The sequence below is a fragment of the Hibiscus syriacus genome, unplaced genomic scaffold (genome assembly GCF_006381635.1).
Source record: "Hibiscus syriacus cultivar Baekdansim isolate YM2019G1 unplaced genomic scaffold, ASM638163v2 tig00112159_pilon, whole genome shotgun sequence".
Lineage (NCBI taxonomy): Eukaryota > Viridiplantae > Streptophyta > Magnoliopsida > Malvales > Malvaceae > Hibiscus > Hibiscus syriacus.
The window spans coordinates 2,751,331-2,774,963 of NW_024063263.1; the positions used below are offsets into that span (position 1 = coordinate 2,751,331).

General features: G+C 35.1%; 3 protein-coding genes and 3 pseudogenes across 3 annotated transcripts; 4 read left to right on the forward strand and 2 right to left on the reverse strand.

Annotated features, from left to right (window-relative positions):
* Nucleotides 1–1,184: 1,184 nt before the first annotated feature.
* LOC120175223 lies at nucleotides 1,185–3,679 on the reverse strand (annotated as a pseudogene).
* A 207-nt stretch (nucleotides 3,680–3,886) lies between these two features.
* Nucleotides 3,887–5,059, forward strand: LOC120175099 (plasmodesmata-located protein 2-like). The gene has a single exon (XM_039181803.1). It carries the CDS (start codon nucleotides 3,887–3,889, stop codon nucleotides 4,886–4,888), a length of 1,002 nt encoding a protein of 333 aa, XP_039037734.1. The 3' UTR covers nucleotides 4,889–5,059.
* Nucleotides 5,060–6,303: 1,244 nt separating this feature from the next.
* Nucleotides 6,304–7,878, forward strand: LOC120175224. Its single transcript, XM_039181892.1, has one exon. The coding sequence runs from the start codon at nucleotides 6,304–6,306 to the stop codon at nucleotides 7,876–7,878; it is 1,575 nt and encodes a 524-aa protein (XP_039037823.1).
* A 719-nt stretch (nucleotides 7,879–8,597) lies between these two features.
* On the forward strand, nucleotides 8,598–9,935 carry LOC120175225 (auxin-responsive protein IAA13-like; the record flags this gene model as incomplete). Its single annotated transcript, XM_039181893.1, has 5 exons — nucleotides 8,598–8,722; nucleotides 9,017–9,323; nucleotides 9,388–9,497; nucleotides 9,601–9,662; nucleotides 9,740–9,935. Coding segments are annotated over 5 exons (654 nt in total), but the record flags the coding sequence as incomplete, so codon positions are not given.
* Nucleotides 9,936–12,460: 2,525 nt separating this feature from the next.
* Nucleotides 12,461–16,141, reverse strand: LOC120175073 (annotated as a pseudogene).
* A 791-nt stretch (nucleotides 16,142–16,932) lies between these two features.
* LOC120175061 lies at nucleotides 16,933–19,166 on the forward strand (annotated as a pseudogene).
* The last annotated feature ends 4,467 nt before the right edge of the window (nucleotides 19,167–23,633 follow it).

A 23,633-nucleotide genomic window follows, 5' to 3' on the forward strand; every position in this document is an offset into this window, starting at 1 on the left:
TATTAAGTTATTTCAAATTACGATAAAATTGATAAGATATATAAGTTTTCGAGACAAATTGTTATTATATTATGTCACATTAGATATTTACTTCAATTTTAGTCGAGTGACATGTTTGTAATAATATTTTAATTTAGAGACAAGGTTATAACTTTTAAAAGAAAAATGATATCTCTGTTATTAAACCCATAATTAAGTGACGTTGAATGTAAATTACCTTTTATATTTTTATTTTATTTTAGTCAAATTTGAGGATAATAATTAGAAATGGAAAAGGACACATAAGGAAAGGGGAAATCTTGATAAAGAAACCATTAAGGATTGCATTAAGAAAAAGAACATAGAATGAGCTGGAAACGCAGTGCGTAGACTTGCTAATAAGGAAGTATATCTATGGATTTAATAGACAAGCCAAATATCATTGAAATTAATCTAAAATAAATCAACAATGATATATAAATAATTCATTTTATTCTAACTTAAACTCGATATATCTAAAATGATTACAAGTATCTATCGACAAGAGAATAGATTATTTTATCGTCTTCTGTCAGTAACATTTGATAAGTAAGTATAGTTGGTGGGTTGACGAATTTATTCATTTTTATTTTCTAGTATTTTTTTAATTCATGAGTTTTAAGACCAGATCAGTATAGTTTTTGAAAAATAACTTTTAAAAGTATTGTAGAAACGAATTTTTAAAAGTGTTATACAAAAATGGATTTGAAAATATAAAATGTTCATTACGAAGTACAAACCATACGTTGTAAATTAAAAATATAGCATTAAACTTATATTTACCTTTATATATATATATATATATATATATATATATATGAATCATATCAATTTAAACTATAGTAAATTTAAAAAAAAAATTACAATATATGAATTAAGACATGTGAAGGAGAGAGAATAATGGAAGATTTGTGGGCAATGGTCAAAGTGGGTACCCTCATTTCCTTATTTTTCCAAAGATATTTTAATAATTTTCCCAATTAAATTATTATGTAATTAATATGAAATTTTATATATCTTTCATTAAAACATATTACGAGTACAACACAATCTTATTCATGTATTCGAACGGCATAACTAACCACTCATATAAATCCTTAGGAGTCTTGAATGTCGTCTTCAAGTCGATCTTTGAAAACACCTTATGCGAATGAGGTATTAGTATGTCAGAACTCTTTTGGTTGCTTTCGATTGACGTATGGTGATGCATGTGTGAAACCCCATAGCTGCAAAAGTTTCAAGTAGACACATGATGGGCTCAAAATCAAAGGACAAATATCATGCATGAGCAATGCACGTCAGTTCCTCTTAAGTGAAGGACCAAAGGGCCCCCTAAGTTTTTGGTAGAACAACATTAAGCCCTTGTTACTCAGGTATTTGTCCCTCCCACTTTTTAGATTTAAATACTTAATAGATCCTTAATCCTTCCAATTTTGATCCTAGTTACGTCCCTGACCAAAATCATGAGATTTCTCGGAGTTTTCCTTTTGTTGTAAAATGTAGACAGTAAGGGGAAGGTCTAGAGATGCCGGACCTCGAATTCCAATCGTCACCTCTCATGGAAGATTATATGAACCAACTGAGCTAAACTCAGTGGATACATCCCAATATTCATCACCTACTGTTGCAGCAAAGGGCTGCTGCAGGGGAGGCGGAACAAGAGGCTATGTTCCTGGTTAGCAAATTGTACATGTAACAGAGAATGATCATGCCGAGTTCTCACATATCAATTACTTGTAGGTGGCATTTCAGGGCTCGTTGGTATGCTACGAGTAAATTACCCTCCAATTTTTAGCTATCGAGTTGAAAATGCACCGATCCTTTACCATATTTGAGATTCACCACCAGCCCTATCAGATGATCACTAAAGTTCTTATTTTGCACTCGACGTCGAGGAACACAACCAAATATTACCTCAACATTGTTAAGCTCAAAGTCCCGGTCGTGAGCCAAACACAAGCTCCCGAATGTTTCACAAGGTCCGCTACTTCCACTCAAACTAAGGAAATCACAGAACATGAAAAAGAGACAACATTGTTAATAAAAGTATTAGTTGGAAGAATTGTAAAAGAGAAAACCCCAAAACTGCAACTTACAGATCTGCATCCAAGCACAGAGCAAAGTTGTTGCCGCCACCAAGTGCTAACAAGTCATTCAAACATATATAATAATAACGATTGGCACCTGTTTAGATCGGTACGACACAAGATCAAAGCCTATAATAGCACAGAAATACATTCAACATCGGTCCAATGCATGTATGGACACAAGTATGGAGATATGACCCTCAATGGAGCCTCCGCGGAAAAACTCAAACAAATTGAACATACATGCGCCAGACACATACCTGTACCCAACAAACCCGAGCCCAAGAAACATGGATTGCTTATGCCATCCATCAAGGTCAATCATTGCAGGAAAGAAACAAATAATCTGTTCAAAAATACTAATCTTTATTTGACAAAATTGCTTACCAGTTGGTCTAAATAGCATAGGTTCACCATGTATGGTTGTGAATACAAATGTCTGATGTGTTCCCTGTCATAGAACAAGAGAAATAAAGCTAAAAGCCAAGGGACGTCATGCTGAAAACCATATTCCTAAATTAAAGAGGCATGTCATCATACTTGATGTTTTCTTTTTGGAGTAGGCTTCAAGGTGCATTCTAGCATTGCACCGAAGACCGCTCCTTTCCTATCTCCAGAAATCTAGAATCCGTACGATTCCATGAAAAAAAATTCAAGGTTCAGATAGAAAGCCTCTAAAGAGAATATATCTATTAACATATAACCATGAACATACCAGCAAACAAGGGCCAGGGAGCTCAGCACTCCTTCGAATAAATGATATACCGTGTTTCAACGTACTGCCCCTCATTTCAAAGAGTCAATACCAAATCAAAAATACAAATGAAGCTTTCGCCAAAAGAACTTAAAAGCTTATTGCAAAACTTACCTATACAACAACATCCATCCATCGACACCCTTTAACAATATTGGGAAGGGAAGACACCAAGAATGCATACAAATCAGGTGTAATAAACACTGATTCATCTGAAAGGTTCAGTGGAGGCTTTACTGGACTCCGCTGAACTTGTGCGTCTTGATATTCATCGGAATCACTGCTACACCTTTCAGAGGTACGATCCTTATTCTTGCACCGAGGATTAAGAGTCCACTTGTTGTCATTATGTTTTGAAATTTTCTTCTTAACCTCATGAGCCTTTTGTAAGTTTTCCAAGGATTCATCTTGCAACTCAAATGTCCTACATTTCCATCTAACAGGATGACTTCCATGATCATTCGATTTAGACCCACCTAAGCTTACAGCAGGGGTAATGTAAGAATGAATCGAAGACCAAGTGCTTGATCCTTGGGAATAAAATCTGGCCTAAATATTCAAAAACTTCGCATCATCAGATCGCTGAAAACTACAATTCACAAATAAATTATAACTTCAAACACATACAAATCAAATGAAACATAAAATAATCAAAACAAAGAAGAAAAAACAACTTGAAATAAAGAAAGAATATTTAATAAACAAAGAAAAAACACAAAATTCAGCTGCCCCTGTTGGGATGAGGAGGAGGATTTAGATGATTAAATATATATATATTTACATAAAATATCTGTATTCTTTTACTTCGAACAAACCCCATTTTTCTTCTTATTCTCTTGAAAAATCAAAAAGCTTACTTTAATAAAGTTTCATCATTCCCATGAATTATGTTTCTCCGTTATCAAAACTCTCTCTGCTTTGCACACTTATCCAAGTGCATTAAAATATTATATCTTGTTTTAGCTAAAACCCACTAATCTTTCCTACAAAAACAAATGATTTGATCCAAAAAATCCACCCAGAAAAAATGGGTTTTTGTTTATCTTCAAGACCCTTGTTCCTTTTCATTTCATTCCTTGTTTTGTTTCCAGATCCTAAGCTTTATCCGATGGTGGAATCCGGTTCAGACATCACAGCTCTGGTCTACAAAGGATGTGCAAAGCAGGCGTTCACAGATCCAGCAGGGTTATTCTCCCAGGCTCTTTTGGCTTTGTTCCAAACATTGGTTTCACAATCCATGAAACTAAGGTTTTACAAGACAACGACAGGGACAGCTCAAACCACCATTAACGGTCTTTTCCAATGTAGGGGGGACCTAACGAACAACGACTGCTACAACTGCGTGAGTCAGCTCCCAACTTTATCCGACAAACTCTGTGGCAAATCCATTGCTTCAAGGATCCAACTTCACGGCTGCTACATCTTGTACGAGGTTGCCGGATTCCCCCAAATATCTGGCATGCAAATGCTGTTCAAAGCTTGTGGCGGCGGCGGCGGCGGAATTGGATTTCAAGAGAAAAGGGACACTGCCTTTTCGTTTCTGGAGAATGGTGTTATCAGCAACCATGGATTCTTTACCACGAATTACCAATCTGTTTACGCTTTGGGAGAGTGTGAAAGTGACGTGGGGGATTCGGATTGCGGTGATTGCGTTCGAATTGCAGCTCAAAGAGCTCAAGTCGAATGCGGAGAATCGAGTTCGGGTCAAATTTATCTGCACAAATGTTTCATTATGTACGCATACTACGCCAATGGTGCCCCTAAACAACCGTCGTCTTCGCATCTTTCGTCTTCTTCGTCAGGCCAAGATACAGGGGAAACAGTGGCGATAATACTGGGAGGGGCAGCTGGAGTTGGATTTGTTGTTATTTTGTTGATGTTTGTCAGAAATGCGATGAAACAACACGATGGTATGCCATTTCTTTTTAGTGATCTGCAAGATTTCTCCATTAATGTTTTTGAATTTTCTTTTTTTTGGTTGCAGATTCTTGAAGGGTTTTCAGAGCCCATTCCTTGGTGTAGAGTGTAGAGACTTTTCTTCTCTTTGTTGATTTGATATGACTTCCCTTTTGTGTTGAATTTTTTAACAAAGACTTAGGCATTAGGGGGAAGCAATGAAATCGTAACACAATGCCAAAAAAAGTTTCTTTCATTTAGGTGTTTTTATTCCAAGACTTCACCTTTGATAATTGGTGAGTCTTTTAATAGGGATTTTATTTATATACATAGACTCGAATTTTAGATATTACTTGAGTGACATTAAATTGTTTAACACTTGAACTAACTCATCTTAATAATATCATTCGATTGTAAATATAATCAAAATTTAATATCATTATTAAGTATTAAAAATTAATATCAATTGATATATTAAAGATTAAAGAGCGAGTTAAACTCTTCAAACTTAATAAATTTTGATCTTATATTTTTCGAAGAGATCAAAACTTATTTTAATTTTGATGTTAAATAAAAATAAAATATAGTAATAAAAGTTATCGTGGAAAGGCTATACATGGAGATAGAGAACTCCGAGTTTTATTGATTAGTCCATGTACCAACCACATGCAAATTTAGCCCTTCTTATCTAATATAAACTCTATATTCATTTATCGTCCATGTATCTTTCATTTCGTGTGTATTATATTTGGTCCGTCTTAGTATCTAAATTTTTAATTTTTTAAATCATACTAAAATTTAGTTTTTGTTTCGTTTTAGTATTCTGTTCAAAAAATTAACATTAAGTTTGAAAAGAAAATAAAGTTTAGGTAATAAAACAAACCAAAGTTGATAGTTTAGATATTAAACGCGTTAAGTTTTTAATGGTGAGTACTAAAATGAAATAAAAACTAACTATTATATATGGTTTTGAAAAATTGAAAGTTTAACTACTAAAATGGATTAAAACTGATAGTTTATGTACTAAATGTGTAGTTTACCCTTCAAATTTTAAAATTTCATTTTTTAACTCAAATAATAATTATTAAAATTTAATACTAAAAATGATCAAATTGAGGAAGAGCGACTAAATTTACAACTTAATCATAGTATATGAACTAATAAAAAAATTTAACTAAACATATTCAACTACTATTGTTTGATTTGTCAATGAAATTTTAAAATATAAAAAATATAAGGATTGAAAATATATGAACTAAATTTAGAATAATAATTTTAATTAAAAATTATCAAGAAATAAAATAAAATAATTAATCAATTAAAACAAGGGCTTCTACGGGTCAAAACTCCTTAATTTCACGGAAGAAATACTAACTTCCTTTCTGTATCTTCCTTTTGATAATAATCTCTCACCCTGATCGTCGTCGGAGATAATTTCGACGACGAGAATCGGGTCCATTTCCGTCGTTATAACAAGAAGAACATTAATATACCTAAACTAAAAGGAAACAAAATTTTCTTTTGTCTTTTCCTTTTAAAAGCTAAATTATGAGCGATTTGAAAACGCCATTCCAGCTCTTGGAACTCAACGTGATCTCGGCACAAGATTTGGAGCCGATATGTCGCCGTCGCAAGATGCGAACCTACGCGGTGGCTTGGGTCCATTCGGAGCGAAAACTCTCCACCCGAATCGACAACCGAGGTCACGTCAACCCGACGTGGAACGACAAGTTTATTTTCAAGGTGGACGAAGAGTTCCTTTACCGCGAAACATCTGCGATCATGATCGAGATCTACGCCGTCCATTGGTTCCGTGACGTCCACGTGGGAACCGTTCGAGCCATCGTCGGAAATCTCATTCCTCTCATCACTTCCAGGCCGAATAGGCGCGACGAAGTTCAATTAGGGACTACGTTCGTCGCGCTTCAGGTTTGGAGGCCATCGGGACGGCCGCAAGGGATATTGAACATCGGGGTGACGTTAATCGATAGCTCGAAGAGGAGCATGCCATTGTATCTTCAAATGGGGTCATCGGCGATTGGGTACAAGCATTTAATGGGCGAAGAAGAGTACCCGGTTTCCACCGCTTCGAAAAGCAACGACGATGAAAACCCAAGTCCTTTGCCTAAACCGAAGCTCCGACGAACCAAGAGCGATTCGAGTTCAGTTTTCCCTTGCGATTTGCAGCCTAAGATACCCGGTGGCGGCGGCGGTTCCATGGTTAACGGGTTTGAACCCATAAAGAAGGGAGGCTCCATGGTTGACGGCTTTGAACCCGTAAAGAGGGGAGGCTCCATGGTAAATTACTCCGTCGGGAATGTTAATCCGGGGAAGGGTAAATCGGGTTCTGTTGTTAACGGATCATCGGAGGAGGTTAATCAAAAGGGAAGTTCCATGGTAAATTTCCCGGTTTCAAAGATTACTTATAAAAGGGTAGCATCCAGGGGGAGCTCAATGGTAAATTACACCGTCAGGAAACTTAATCGAAGAAAGGGAAAATCAGGTTCAGTTGTTGACGGGGTGGAGGATCCGGAAAGAAAATCAAGAAAGGGAAACTCAAATTCAAGTTCGGTTGTTAACGGGTCGGAGGATCCGGAAAAAGGAGGGAGAAAGGGAAAATCAAGATCGGGTTTGAAAACACCGCAAAGAAAGTCACCGAGCGGTTCATACGTCGGGGCTCCAAGAAAAGCGGGTGGGGAGAAAGCTTGGACCGATTCAGAAATAGGTCCGTCGCCGTCGGAAGTGGCGGCGAATATGGCGAAAAACATGCAGCATAACAGATTCGATGACTGCGAGAGTTCCATATTAGGGTGGAGTATAGAAGACGACGACAGCATCGAAGGGCTTCGATCCAAGCTGGAACGGTGGAAAAATGAACTAACGCCGGATCGCGACTGGAGCAGCGACGGTTCTAGTACCTGGTCGGGGTCTAGCATTCCGTCCTCCGAACGGAGAAGACATGCTAGAAGACACTCCGACGGTGGCGGATCGTTTGCATGCTTTGGTAACATTTGTGGGTGCCAGATTTACATTACTTGCGGCGGAGGCGGTGAGGAACCCACCGGTAATAGAAGGCATCGAGCACCCGATAGCTCCATTGCAGATGACATGAGTTACCTTTGAAATAGACAAAAAGATAGTCAGGGACTTAATTGAAAAGGAAGTAAATTTTGAGTGGCCATTGATGCAAATACCTGGAACTATAAAGGTTTGGATATATTAACAAACTTTTTATCCAGTCCGTGAGCTCTTTTCCTGATTTAAGTTTAATTATTCGTAATATTTATTTATTAAATTTACTAAACAATATATTATTATAATTATTTTTTAAAATATTTATTAAATAATATCAGGAAGTTGAAAGTTCAATTTAGTTAAAAATAAGAGGACTAGGATTACCAATATGCCTTTTTCTTTCATTTAGTTTAGTACTTTAGTTCGCAAAAGGTGCCAAGCTGTACCAAGACACGAAAGACAACTTTAAGGTTATCGGTTCTGTAATAAAAGGAGGTTTGGAAATTCCTTTGAGCCGCGTACCCTGTCGGATGACGTGGCGTTTCAACTGCGACTGAAAAGCACGTGCTCTTGCCTGTTTGTCCACGTTGCTTTTGTCTTATGTTATTAAAATTAGTATTCATTTTATTTTATTATATAGTTCATTTTGATCTATGCATTTTTATTTTTTAGTTTTTTAATTTGATCTAAAAAATAAAAAAAATTGATGATAATTATTAATAATTTTAGGCTTAAACTAATTTTTGTTTCTTAAACTATATTTTTTAGTACCTAAACTACTTTTTATCAAAATAAATCCCGACTGCTATCCTAAACTATTTTTTTTCTTAAACTACTTCCCTTCAGTGGTTTTTCCCCATCGACCTTCCATCAACGTCGGCCCTACTCCTTCGGTTTCCGTTTCCGGGACTAAAAGAGCCGCCGCCGACGGTGGCTCTCCTACTGCTATCAGGTATAAATGGGATTGTTTTTCCAAAAACGCTAACTACTTTTAGCGACGTTTCTTTTCCCGACGTTTTGTTAGTGCCTCTAGGTTATTGGGACATCTGAAAACGCCACCAATACCCTAAAACACTGTGGCTCTGAGAGTGTTGGTCTAATAACAATTTAAGTCCTTATAAGTTTAAGTATTTAGATAAATTAGGCCTTATCCCCTCAAATTTCGAGTTTAAATACTTAATAAACCCTTAGATTTTTAAGTTCAATAATTTAACCTCTTTTGATGTTCCATGTTGTTTTGAATCAGTCAAGTTGTGGGATGGTCACCCATAAGGTCTTATAGGATGAACAGCTTGGTTAACCAAGCTAAAGTACCGAGAGCTGAAGAAAACAAAGGGACTAATGAAGAAATAACCCAAAAGAAGATGGTTCTAAACTGGAAAAAAAGTGACGAAAAATTAGTGCATATTGGGTACATCAAGGTCAACATGGATGGTATTCGTATAGGAAGAAAAGTTGATTTGAATGCTGATTCTTCTTATGAGAGTTTGGCTCGAGCACTCGAAGACATGTTCCTCCGATCCGCTAACTCCGGAGGTAGTGTCGAAACAGAGGCTAGGTTTATTCAGTAACTTTAAGGTTCGATTTATTGAACATTACCCTTTCGTGAGTGCTAAGAAGGAACAACAAACAATGGCCTCTAAGCTTTTGGATGGATCGTCTGAATTTGTTTTGACTTATGCAGACAAAGAGGGAGATTGGATGCTTGTAGGAGATGTACCATGGGTGTATGCTTCTATGTTTTTAATCCGAAATCAACCTAATCAGGAAAAAAAAATCAAAAGTACTGTTTGATCTTTCCATGTTTTTGATATGTTTTTCGTATTACAGGATGCTTCTCACCTCGGTCCGGAGGCTCCGAATCATGAAGACCTCCGATGCCAATGGACTCGGTGAAATTTTACTATTCCGTCTCCGGTTTTTTTGTTCGGTTTCTCGATTTATGGTTCCAGTCATTCATCCGTTGCAGCTCCGAGATTTGAAGACAGGACAGAACGGCAAAGAAGCAAGCCAATATAGCGTCATTGGCAACACGATCCATCATTTAAATTCCATATAAACAACATGAAAAAGGCAACATTGTAATCCAAGGTGTTTCCCTTCTCTTCTCTTCTCTTCTGTTTGAAATGTTTTTCCTTCGTGTGTGATTCTGACATTCAAAGTGTTCCCCTTCTCTTCTGTTTTATGCTTTAATTTTAATCCAAGGTTCAGGGTGTTTTGCTTTTGATGATGTTGATGTGTGTTCATACGGATAAAAGAAAAACGTTATAAAATCTGAATGAGTCGAATCATCCATCATGAGTCGAGTTGGATAAGATTTGTAGTCTATGTTTAATGCGAATATGGTACTCCTCTATCTATCATCCGATAGGGAAGTTCTAAATGACCTAAAATTCCACTTGAATTTTATTGTAAAAGACTTTTGCCTGACTTTACACAATATATATATATCGTTAAATATATAAAAATCAATTGTACTATTATTTTCGAGTTAGACCGATTATTTTTCACTCCGAATCTGGATCTGAATTCGATTTTTTAAAAAGAAATATAGAATTAGGTCAAATCAAAATGCATCATAGTCAGATTAAATCTTGATCAGAACTTGGATGGGTGGATATATGATCATGTTGGCTTATTCTTTAGAAGCATCATTCTCTACAAGTGCCGCAGTTTGAACCAACAGCAGCAATGGATTACATTTTATAATTTGAGTCGGACTTGAACCTCAACTCTGATCACATCTGGGTAATGTTTTCCATTTCTCTACCGTCAACCCTATCCAGTTAAAATATCATTAATCATATTAAAATGTTTTTTAGTTATTAAAATTTTTAAAATTATAAAATTATCATTAAATCTATCGGGATTGTGAAAAAATAGTCCAGGGACGGAGCTAGGAATTTTATAATATGGTGTCATATTTTTAAATTATGGTATTTAAACAAGTCATATAAATTAATACATACATTTAAATTCGATAAATTAATGTAAAATATAGTTAAACTAATCTAAGAGTTAAGACTATTACAAAGCTATTAAAATAATAATTGAAAAATATACATACATACTAGGGGTGTTCATTTTTTTATTTTAATCGAATTTATCGACCGAATTAAATTAACTCGGTGAAAACGCCCGACCACTAAATTAGTTCGGTGGGAAACAATTATTTTTTTCAATATTTAACGGTTAATTCTATTTAAAATCAATTAATTAACTGAATTAAGACCCACTTTTTTTTAATCACACTAGATCCATTAAATTATCAAGAACTAATTAAATTTTGACCCAAATAAAAAAAAATATCTATCTTAAATTTAAATGAATATAACTAAGAAATATATTAAAAATTTTGATAACTCGGTCATCGATAGAATTAATCAAACTTTATTCAATTCGATTCGGTTAATGGTTAAAGAAAAAAAATCAATTAATTCGATTAATAAAAATTTGATTCGATTGGTGACTGAATTAATAGAATGAAGACCCTTAATATATACTGTGTCAATTTTTTAAGTGTCATTTTTTTAATTATATATATATATATATATATTGGGGTTGCTTAAATCAATCAAATGTAATGTGAGGCATGAGAGATAGTGATGAAGAACGGAAGACATAAAGGTAATATGCAATCATTTTGATTTAGACAGTGCAGATTACAAGCCATTGATGGACAATGGTGGGTCTCCCCATTTATCATTATTAATTTCTTTTTTAATTCATTTAGGTCCATCTGTTCTATACTATGCCTCTCATTCAGGTAGGCTCATGCAAAACAAGGAATGATACAATTTCGAAACCCCAACAGCTGTTGATGGGCTGTAATAGGGAACAAGATAGGTTTGGCAATTATGCATGTTCAATTGACTAGTCACACATTTCAAAGAGCCAAAAGAGTCTGTCGTGCTGTAGGGTTCATATGTTTTCAGGTGTGGCAATTACGGTTATTATACTCTTTTTAATTATATTACGTTTATCGTGATTACGACAATAACTTATACCGTTGCGGATATCACATTGCACAATAACGATTTCATTTGATATTTTTATCGTTATTTAATGGTCATTATTCTGATAACAGATAATTATTTAAATTCATGTTTATCACCCTCATAATTTTTACCCATATTAATAAAAAATAGTGCATTACGGGTTTAATACATAAACTATCATTTTTAATTTATTTTAATACCTAAACTTTTATTTTTTTTCAAAAGCATACCTAAATTTTTTTTCATTTTAGTACCTCTGTTAAAAATTTAATGTTAAATTTTGAAATCTTTTTTGAAAATTTAGGTACTAAAATGACCAAAATTGATAGTAAACACGTTGAGTTCTTAACGGCAAGATATTAAAATAAAACAAAAATAAACGTTACATATGATTTTGAAAAATATGAAAATTTATTTACTAAATGTATAATTTATCTAAAAAACCATTTGATATTGATTTATTTAAAAATATATTAAAAAAAATAGAAAATTTTATATCTTAAAATTATTTAGAGAAATTAATTTTATTGCAAATAATAAATGGATTCGAATTTTAAAGCAACTTTTGCACATTCAAGTTTCACCATATTATTATTACCAAAGAACAATTTCAGTTTTGAAGGTGAAGAAAAAGATTACAACGAAGATGAAGCCCAATACAACCCAAGCATCGTCTTCTCATTTTATGTTCCTTCTCAGCCTCTACTTATTCATATGACTCGTACATTATACTTAACACAAGTTCCTTACTGCAAAAACTCTCTTGGATCGGTGACATAACCGGTCAAAGCCGATGCAGCTGCTGTATAAGGAGAAGCAAGATATATCTGGCCTTCCTTGTGCCCCATCCGACCGGGAAAGTTCCTGTTTGTTGTTGAGACACAGACCTGCAATGGCGATCCCATTAAATTTCTCAAAGGCGAGTATATGTTTGATACGAGTATGCTCAACATTTCCAGTGTTTTTATATATTTGAAAACAAATCATATGTTATTGAAGGTACACCGGGTGAAGAAAAATAATTACCTTAGGTTCATTCATACGTGCATATGTGTCTTTAGGGCCACCCAAACAAGCGCCGCAGCTAGGGCTAGCAGGTGTATCACAGCCAGCTTCTTCGAAAATCTGAGAGCATGTCTTCCCACCGGATCCGGGTACAGGTAGAGTATACAAGTCCAACCAAACCTGCCAGTTTTAACGAGTTAATACACACATTCTTCTATCTTTACTTCCTTGATTCTGATCACAAATCGGATAATGTTTTAATTATTGATGATATCGAGCAAACACCTTCTGTGTAGCGGGTACGAGAAATGTGGGAACTTTGACCTTCTTTCCCTGCAGGTCAAGCAACCTAAATTTTCAGACACAGCTTAATATTCGCTATAGCTCCTCGGGATAGGAATGAGAATGTATGGCTCTTACCGAAGCTAGAAAGACTTTAGCAGCAGTAAGAAAATCTTCGGTTTTTCCACCAGTACAAGATCCTATATATACTCTGTCGATTTTCACATCTTTGCATTCTCTTGCCAATGCACGATTATCAGGAGAATGTGGCTGCAAAATACATTAAGAGACCAGTCCAAGAGAAAAAAAGAAGATATCAGTCCAATGTACAGACAGACATGCACAAGAGAAGAAGGCAACGATGAAGATCGAATTAAAAGTGACTTTTATGACATACCCACCTTAGCCACCAATGGCTCCAACTTTGAGATATCAAATCTGTACTCGGAAAGAAAACTGGAAGCAAGACCCAAAAGGTGTAATCATATTAGGACTGTCTCAATGCAGTTCCAAGCATAAAATGGTACAGTAAATATCAGTCATGAAAGAACATAAAAACATCCTATTGAATCAATTGAGTAGTAGCAGACGCGGCCATCATAATACGAAAATGTTCTCTTCATCAACCATTTAATCACAAAAATATACCTTGCATGTGCATCACTGTAAACTGGTTCATATGACAGAGATGTTTTATCCTATGCAAAGCAAACAATAGTAAACCATAAGCTAGGCATGAAAGCATAGCAATAGACATTAAATGAAATCAATCTGGTTCGATGATTTTTTGCCCTCACCTCAAGGTACTTAAATGTAGTACTATCAGCGGGAACGACTCCATTCTTTCCCCCGGCTTCAACAACCATATTGCATAACGTCATCCGTTCTTCCATCTACCAAATACAAATAATCAGAATGCCAAATTCATGATTTCTTCCCAAAAGGAATCAAACTAGGTCAAATGTTTTTCTAAGGACTTAATGTTAAAAGTTATGCAACATTTCAGGTTCACTTACATTTAGACTTTCAACAGTAGTTCCAACAAACTCCATGGATTTATATGTTGCACCAGCTACAGATATTTCACCAATGATCTGCCCAACAGGAACTGTTGTTAAAAAACATATATGACCAACCATTATATAAAACAGTGATCACCATGAACAAAGAGTAATATCCCCACAGGAATATAATTAAGAATTAAAGCATATCAAAAGGGAATAATTGCCTAAAAAGTATATGATCTTACCTGCAAAATCAAATCCTTTGCAAGCAGATAAGGAGGCATTTCACCATCCATCACAATCTTAAAGTTGGTGGAACCTGCGATTGAAAATACAACCAAATACGTGTAAAAATTTACCACTAAATTAATCATAATTTTGTAAGTACCAGACTTCAACACATAAAATCCTAAATGTCTGTTCAAAAACAATAAATAATAATTAACAAACCTTGAGCAGAAGCTTCCCGGTGCCTAATACAAAGCCTGCATCTGTATTTCCAATTCCCGTAGCAAATTGACCAAATGCTCCAGCAGTACAGGTATGAGAATCTGTCCCTAACAAAACCTGAAGGCAGATAAAGAACATAACAGCAATGAAACACTCTCCAGGCCTGCAGTGACCCTCTTGGGCAAGTGCAACATGGCATACTCCTTTGTAATTGGGGTTTGCCTGCAATGTTGTGAATTAGGATTCAACTCTATGTCAATAAACAGAGAATATACCTAGTTCCTCAGAATATTGCACCAGAAATGAATGAAAAGATAAAGAGTGTCATACCTTAAAATTACCGAGATCTTTTATATCATAAAAATACTTGATATTTTGCTCCATGCAAAAATCCCTCAAAATATCCACATTACGATTCGCACGTTCATCACTTGTGAATATGTAATGGTCGGGTATAACAACAACCTTTTCACGATCCCAAACCTTCAATACCAAAATGATGGTACACAGTTAATGAATTCAGCAACTGCAAATAGACAGCTGTGAACAGGAGTAAAGACACACAGGAGGCCGAACTCTCTACAGTCTACCAAAGTAATAGTTAGGCTACCAAGCTAAAGGAAATTTAAAGTATTTGTTGGGAAAAATGAAACAAGAGAACCCTAACAAAAAATGGTTTCTTCTCCTTTCTCAGCAAGTCTCTCGAGAACTTTCTTCCTCCTCCATAGAACACCTGTACTTTGCTCTCAAATGGCCCTCCTTACACGGGTCCTATGCCACCATGGCTGGCGGCTCTAAGTCCAAATCAGAAAGGGTGAACCACCAACGTCCACCACAAACCACCACCCCTATCCGTTGCACATCAAAAAAGCTTACAACAGTGATAATAGCTATTGTTACTTGATAATTCTTTTCTAAATCCATTTTATCCTAACAAACGTAAGCAAGAGCTCAATTATGCACAAGACTAACCTAAGATAAAGAGAAGAATAAACGAGTAAGATGGCATAAGAACTGAATACCTTTGCATTTTCACCAAATTCTTTCTTGAAGATGCCAATGGAACCAGGACCACAAATCATGTGTCATCAAAATATCAACATTAACCCAAACATTATCACCTGGACTCAACTGTGGTTTCTCAGAGGCTCTTGCGAGAATCTTCTCTGTCATTGTCATTCCAGTCTTAACCTGAGAAAAAACAAACCAAATTTTTATACAAAAACAACAACAAATCCATTAACAAATCAATAAAAAAATTAAAAAAAAAGAAGGAACTAACAGAGCCAGTTGTGGCTGGTTTACGCTCAGACTGCTGGGGTGCCATGACCGAAACGATTTTCTTCGAATCTTGTTTTGCATTTCTGAATGGATTTGAGATGTAGAGGGAAAAGCAGAGAAGCCCAAATCTTTCTGGCCATAGAAATAGGGTGTTTGTAATCTAAACCAATCAAAATCATGAAATTGGGTAATCTAAAGCACTGACCTTGTTCCTGATGAAGGAAGAAGCTGGGGAAGGAGAAACCAAAGAGGAGGCCATGAGATTCAGCTCTCAGTTACTTTCTCGTTGGTTTTCTGTTTGTTTCGCGAGAGAAAAACGAAAGGAAGACAAGCGGCGCGAGCAGAGAGATAGGACACCCGCAATGCAAACTCCACCAGCCCTTTTTGTAAATGGATCCCAGTATCCCACTTCAAATCTTTGCCTTTGGATCTTCGAACGCCACCAGTCAACAATATTGAAAGGTTAAAGTACGTATATTAATATATATTGGGTAAACTACACTCATGGTCACTTTTATTTTAAATTTATCTTATTTTAGTCACTGATTTGGGAAAAATATTTCAATTAGAGATGTATCAAATTATCATATATACATCACGAAATTGTTAAATATTTTTTTATGACGATGTATCATGTTAACAAAATTATTTAATTGTAACATCTAAATTTTTAAAAATTTATTTTACCTCTTAAGAAAAAATTATTAACATTTTTGCTTAAAAACTCTCTTCTTTATTTAATCTAAACTCAAATTTGTTGTCGTTTCATATTTAACTGTTATCTGTGTTATCTTCGATATCATCCTTTGATCGACGATTTAGATTCGTTGATAAAGATTGAATCACTTGATAATTTTGTTAAAACTTGTTCTTTGATATCTTGTCAATTTCTTTGATTTAAATGCTAACAACATAGATGAAATATTGCAAAAGATTATACATTTAGCTAAAAATTTCATTTTTTGTTTTAAGATAAAGAAGTTTCATTAAATTTTTTAAGATCAAAAACTTATTAATAATTGAATGAGTATCTAAGTATATTAACTAATTTTATTTTTTCCTTAAAAATAAAATAAATAAAGAATTTCACCGAATTGTTGGGTCTCAGTTGCACTTTATAGCCCTCTTTCCAAAACCAGAAAAATCTCGCTTAATTTCCCTCCCTGGCCTTCGCCATTTCTCATTTCACTGACTTGAGAAGCTCCCAACTTTCTCATACCCAACGTTTCTCCATCTCGGAATGTAAGGTGCAGTTCCTTTCTATTTCGTTGTTAATTCTTAAGTCTAAAGAAATAGGCGTTAAGATGTTTTGATTTAGTCGGGCTTCTTGTTTATGATTTCTGGGTTGTTCTCCATTTTGCGGATTAAATTTTGATTTTTTTTTAGAGAATTCCATGTCGAAAAGTTGATTTAATTGATGATTGTTTATTTCGGTTCTTCGACTGAATCTATATTGATGAATTAATTATGGATTTTTTTTGTATTGTGAATTTCTGCACAGAAACCTCTCTCTCTTTGATTGATGAATTTGAATCAATTCTTTGGATAAATTGGGTTGCCCCAGACCTGGGAACTGTTGAAATGAACATGTGTCCATTCATCTGATGAATTTGATTCATAGGAATGGCAACGGAGCGGGTTCCGGTGGGTTTTGCTATCCCTGTTCCCGCCACGTTCCCGTCGGATTTTTTTTCGTCCCGACCCGAAATATTGTAGTCGAACCCGAACCCAAAATGTTTTGTTTGTATTATATATAATTAATATAAAAAATATAAAATATTATATATATAATCGGGGCGGGGCAGGGATACCTTAACCCGAACCTGAAAAAATCCCCGAATTTTATCCCTATACCCGACCCGATATTATTCAAACCCGACCTGACCCGAACTTAGCCGGGTTTCGAGTTTTCCCGTCGGGTTCGGGTCGTTTTGCCATTCCTAAATTTGAATCTGTTCTTTTGATTTTGCCAAATATATGTTTGTGTCCAATTTCTACAAAGTTTTCTTCTTTGGAGGGAGTCTTGCAAGATCACATCTTTATATCCGTGTTCGAAAATGTGTATGACCCCAGTTTTGATTCAAAATTAGGGATTCTTTCCACTTCATAATTGATAGATAATTCAATCACTTGAGCTGTTAACGTAGTAAAGCTTTTTATTAAATTTGGATATTAATTGCTGCAATATTTGAATACTTTCTTTGTTTACTGTTCAAACTAACCCCGTAACATTCTTCAATCGTAGATTTGCTTTCTTAAAATTCTAATGGAGTGGAAGCAAAGGTTGTCCTAGAAGATGAACGTTTTGTTTTGTGACAGTCTGAAGCAGGAAGTTGTATTTCCACAGCAGTGGCCTTGAGGTGGATATGAATTTCGGTGTCGATTCTTCCCAGTCTCCTTCCAGATGGAGAAAAGTCGCATACGGAGGGATGCAACCCGGTTACGACGACAATCACACGGATGAAACTTTCCTGGAAGACATGGTCATGAACGCTAATGTCGTTAAACGGAATATGCTTAAGGTGATGCAAGATTCGGTTTCCATCTCCCAATATCTATGTATTGTTTCTCTTGTAGTCTTGGTATGGATCTACACCCTTAGGTCAACCCTGAACGAAAACTCCCTCTTGCTTCTTGATGTAAGCCTTCTCGGTTCCGGTTTCATAATCCTCGTATTAACCGAAGAGATGCTCTCCTTCAAACGTCTTTTGAACTATGTCCTCAACGTTTCCTTCTTCACAACGGGTTGTTCGTGTGGCTCCTATATACCAAACCTTAACAAGGTCCATCAGCTCGGATTCATTATGGGCAGTAACCATTTCACTTCTCTTGCTCCATCTTTTCCTACACTACTCCGGCTCCACGATAAGACCTTCAGGGGCTCTCAAGAATCCCAACTAACCAGTTGTATTTCCTTGAACGCTTCCATCGTCGCTTCGGTTTCATAGCGTCCCGATTACCCTCCCGAGTACATGTTTTTGCAACCATGCTATTCTCCTTGCAGATCTTCCTGTTTGCACCATTGGTCACCTACTGCATCAAGAAATACTCCTTCAGGCTGCACCTTTTGTTTTCTTTGGGTTAATGGCTGTCACTTTAACGTTTGTCTATAGCCTTCATTGCTGCTTTCTGTGTTATTGGTGGGAATATTGGTCTTTGTTAATGTGGTTTGCCCTTACTGGCTTATAAGGATTCAAGAATACAAGTTTGAGATTAATGGCCCATGGGATGAGGCTAAGCTTTGCTTTGATATTACAGATTGAAAAATTACTGATGAGAATTCGATTTCTATGTTACTCGGACTCGGGTTTATATACCGGCACATGATATTATGTTTTTAACTATGTATTTATAGCCTTGGAAAGGTTGTAACTTAGTATCCATGTCCACAAGTTGTAGGCTGCAACTAACCTTCAAATCATTTATTGTATGCCGTATATTAAGATTTGAGATGAATGTCGAGTATACATATGAATAATTCAGATTTGGATGTCACAAAACAAAGCTAAGAACAGCTCATCAATAAGCATATAACTTGATCATGTTCTCTTACTCTCTTGTCAATGCACACAAAAGTTAACAAATGGATCAAATAACCAGAAGGGGGGGTTTATTTGTTAAAAGTCCCCCACAGCTTGTTCTTTATGCTGAAACAACTTGTCGAGACGGTATTTCGCCCGGCGAAAACAAGTGTCGTTGTTTTCTAAATCTCGTCTCGAAAAAGTAAGAGTTTTTCTTCTGGTATAAGATAAAACACAATTAGTGGAGTCGCCACCAATCATTTTAACGAGTTGTGATTGGTCACAAAAAATATTATGTTATTTTAATAAAATTTATAAAAATAATATTAAAATAACATAAAAAGGGTCTGCTTACCAGAAAATGAGTTCAGGAGTCAGTTGCGTGTGGGGAAAGATTAGCACCCCCACAACGCCCAAAATTAATACATTTGTTTATTAATTAATGTCTTTGCAATAAATTAACAAATTTATATTTATTTAGTTATTTGATCCTTTGATTATTTTGATAACCATTTTTTAGTATAAATAGTTGTACTAACTTGTTTGTTAGTATTTTCAGGTTTAATTATATGTCTTTATATTTAAAGAATAAATTTGTGTGTTGTATATTATTTGTTTCTTTAGAGTTAAAGAATAAATTTGTGTGTTGTACAATATTTTTTCTTTTTATGTTTTTCCTCGCACACTTTGCACTGCATTCATTACATGAGCTAAAACTCCGCTCTATACCATTTAGCATGAATGAGAAACTACTCCCTTGTGTGGTTTTTACCTCCGTATGGGATAGGGGACCATTCCTTGAGCACACCTTATGTTCCTCGTATGGTTTTCACCTCCGTATGGACATAAGGAAGTGTGTTCCTTCGAATTGAACTCAATTTGAAAGTTTGTGATGGACCAGGATTGAGGGTTTGACAGTCCAAGGGGCACCAACAAAGGACAATTCGATGACCCTTTTACCTTAGATCCAAACCCAACATATAAACCTAGAACTATCTAGTCAGAGCCCAACCCAATGAGTTGTAAGGTTAGCACACAAGGAAAAGTTTGTTGAGTCTTTTAATTTACGTAATATTACTTTATTTCTACACACAAAGCATGAAACTAGATTGCATGAGATTATGATTTTTATGATATTACTACATAATTTTCCTTTGTTTGTTTTTATCATTTTCATTATGCATTACATTTTTCATACCATGGTGTTGATTCATGATTGATGTTCATATAGAAGGCTAGAAATGGAACGAATAGTCATACATGAAGAAAACAATGTAGATGTATATGTAATATGTTTAAACTTCTTTTTAGTATAAAAGTTGTTCTAAGGAATCATTCCCAATATCAACACCTTGCAATATGATTATGACTTTTCACATTGTATTTTAGTCATTTATCATATTCATTATAAACATCCATATTTATTAAATGTTTTTTTTTTTTGTTTTTTTTCGAAGAATACTGGACACCTATAAGCATCCATATCATACTCAGAAAAGTAATGGATAAAAATAACCCAAATCAAAAGGACTCAGCTTGAAATGCAGAAAGCTTTAAGAAAATTCAGGAAGAAATGCATGAACACTAAAATCCCAAAATGATCTGATTGAAAAATTGCAAGCATGTTACAAGGAAGAAGCATGGAACGAGAAATACTCCAGTTGTTGGGGATTACATGGAAGAAAAAGCTCACAGCCGGATTGGTTACCGAGATGTGTCCAGCCACACAGAATAAGAATAGACCTATAAGGTGATTCCTTGGATAAACCAAACGAAACCCTAGATTATTCATTTAGGTTCCTAGCAACTTTGAGGATCCTTTAGAGCAAGCAATTCAAAGGTGTAAAGTAAAAGAGAAAGGGGTTGTTGCTTCAATAGAGATTAATACAGTCAATTCCTATAAAGAACACAGGGCACAAAAGGATGAGAAAGGAAATCAAAGCAAAAGGGCTTCCATGGATGTAATATGAAACTGGCCCGTGGGTTTAAAAATGAATAGGGCATATGCAGCCTTGAAGACATCTCAAACACCTATATCAGATTTCCTGAAGGTAAGTGGGGTTTTGGGCAGTTTAGGAAGTTTGACGAATGTTACGCCAATCATAGCTGCAATATGTGTTCAGAATCCAACCAAAAATATCATCACCAAGGAAAATAGTTTCGGATCTAAATTTGGGCCTAATTTCTAATCAGGGAAGAAAAAACTGATGAATAACAAGAAATTGGGATTTTACGAAGAAGATGCTCAGGAGAAAACATAAATTTGTGCGTCTGAGGGTACATCAAAAAGAGTCATGGCAAGTGAAATGGTCAAGAAATGGGGAGCAAACGAGGATAAAGATACTGGTCCGACCATACACCCAACATTCTAAGAGCAATGGGGCAGTTAGATAAATAAGTGGAAGTTGTTATCTTTCACAGTTGTATTTCATTTTCAGCATATTGTTTGAACATGTTTTTTGTTCCTTTCTCCGCTTTTTTTTTATAAATAAATTTGTGTTGCTTTTATGGTAATGAGCAAGGAATCAAATTTTAATCTTGAAATTTTTTGAGTATCAAGTAAATTAAATATTCTTTCAATTTTTCATGAATTATAAATCTTTGGCAAGTGGTAAAATTAGACCTTTCAAATCCCATACAATGCCAGAAATACAAATACTTGATCTATTTTTGTCTTTATCGAAATCAAATCCTGACATTACATTTATATGAGACTCTGAAGTAATGTCTCTACCTATTATTAAGACACCAAATCCATATGTTTACCTTCTCAGATAAAGCTGATTGGTTTATGGTACTACCTTCCACCATATATGGCTTCAAAAGTCACACCTTTGTCATTCCAAATACAAAACCGCCATACCGGCGAAACTAAAAGACCTCAAAAGTACCAAACCTGCATTTATCTGTTAACCTTCTTGCAAGAAGAAACGAGATAGGCATCATAGATCAATTTGTTAAAGGAAAGTTCGAGTAATTGGAGCATGCTCGAAACAAGAAGAAGAAATAAAGAGATTGATTTAAATCAATATATCATGCATTAATTACATTGTTTTTATGTAAATAAAAATCAATCCTGAGAAGCGGAATGAAATCTGAAGATAGTCTCTTTCATATAGAAATCCATGTATGATTATAATGGACTTTTTAGGGACGTAACGTAGGCCAGGGCTCATGGTTACGAAAGAAATGGATAAATAGGCTCAAACAAGTGTTTAAGGGTAATTGCACCACAGATCAATTCATTCTGATGCCTTCAATATTGCCTTGTTTGACTTGGATCATTTCTTTTCTGGTTCCCTCTATACTGCCAATTTTGGATTCATTTCCATTTTCTTATATCTCCAATATTTCTTGGGCTTCTTGTTGAATATGAATCTTTGAACTGATTGCACTTGATCAACCTTGTAACTTGAGGCTCAATGAGTCACCCATCTTGATTCAATTTTTTTTCCTTTTTTCTTTTTCTCTTTTCTTTTTTTCTTTTTCTTTCATTTTCTTTTTTTTTTTTTTTTTTTCTTTTTCTCTTTTCTCTTCTTTTCTCTTTTTATTTTCTCTGATGGATGAGTACAAGACTCCATTTTCTTATACCTTTTTTTCCTCTTTCATTTCAGAAATTCTTTCTTGACTGGATTTGATCTTCAAGCACTTTGTATTTGACCTACCTTGTAGTTCAAAACTCTCTTTACTTCATGGAGATTTGCCTTCGTAATAAAACTAGATTGACGATATTTATTCCTGTGAGCAGATATCCTTCACCTTACCCGCAATGTGGAGGGTGATCTTTGGTTAGGGTTGAATCAGAAGAAAAAATCATTCAGGCTCAAACGGGGACAACAAGGGATTTATTTTTCTCCTTTTGCGAAGGGATAAATGAAAGAAGGTCGCTCATCATTTCATACACAAAAATCTTTGTGAAAAGAGATATCTTAGGGGGATGAATATTCAGGATTAATTTTTATTTACATGAAAACAATGTAATTAATGCATGATATATTTATTTAAATAAATCTCTTTATTTCTTCTTCTTGTTTCGAGCATGCTTCAATTACTCGAACTTTTCTTCAACAAATTGATCTATGATGCATATCTCGTTTCTTCTTGCAAGAAGGTTAACATATAAATGCAGGTTTGGTACTTTTGAGGTCTTTTAGTTTCACCGGTATGGCGGTTTTGTATTTGGAAGGACAAATGTGTGACTTTTGAAGCCATATATGGTGGAAGGTAGTACCATAAACCAATCAATTTTATCTGAGAAGGTAAACATATGGATTTGGTGTCTCAAAAATAGGTAGAGACATTACTTTAGAGTCTCAAATAAA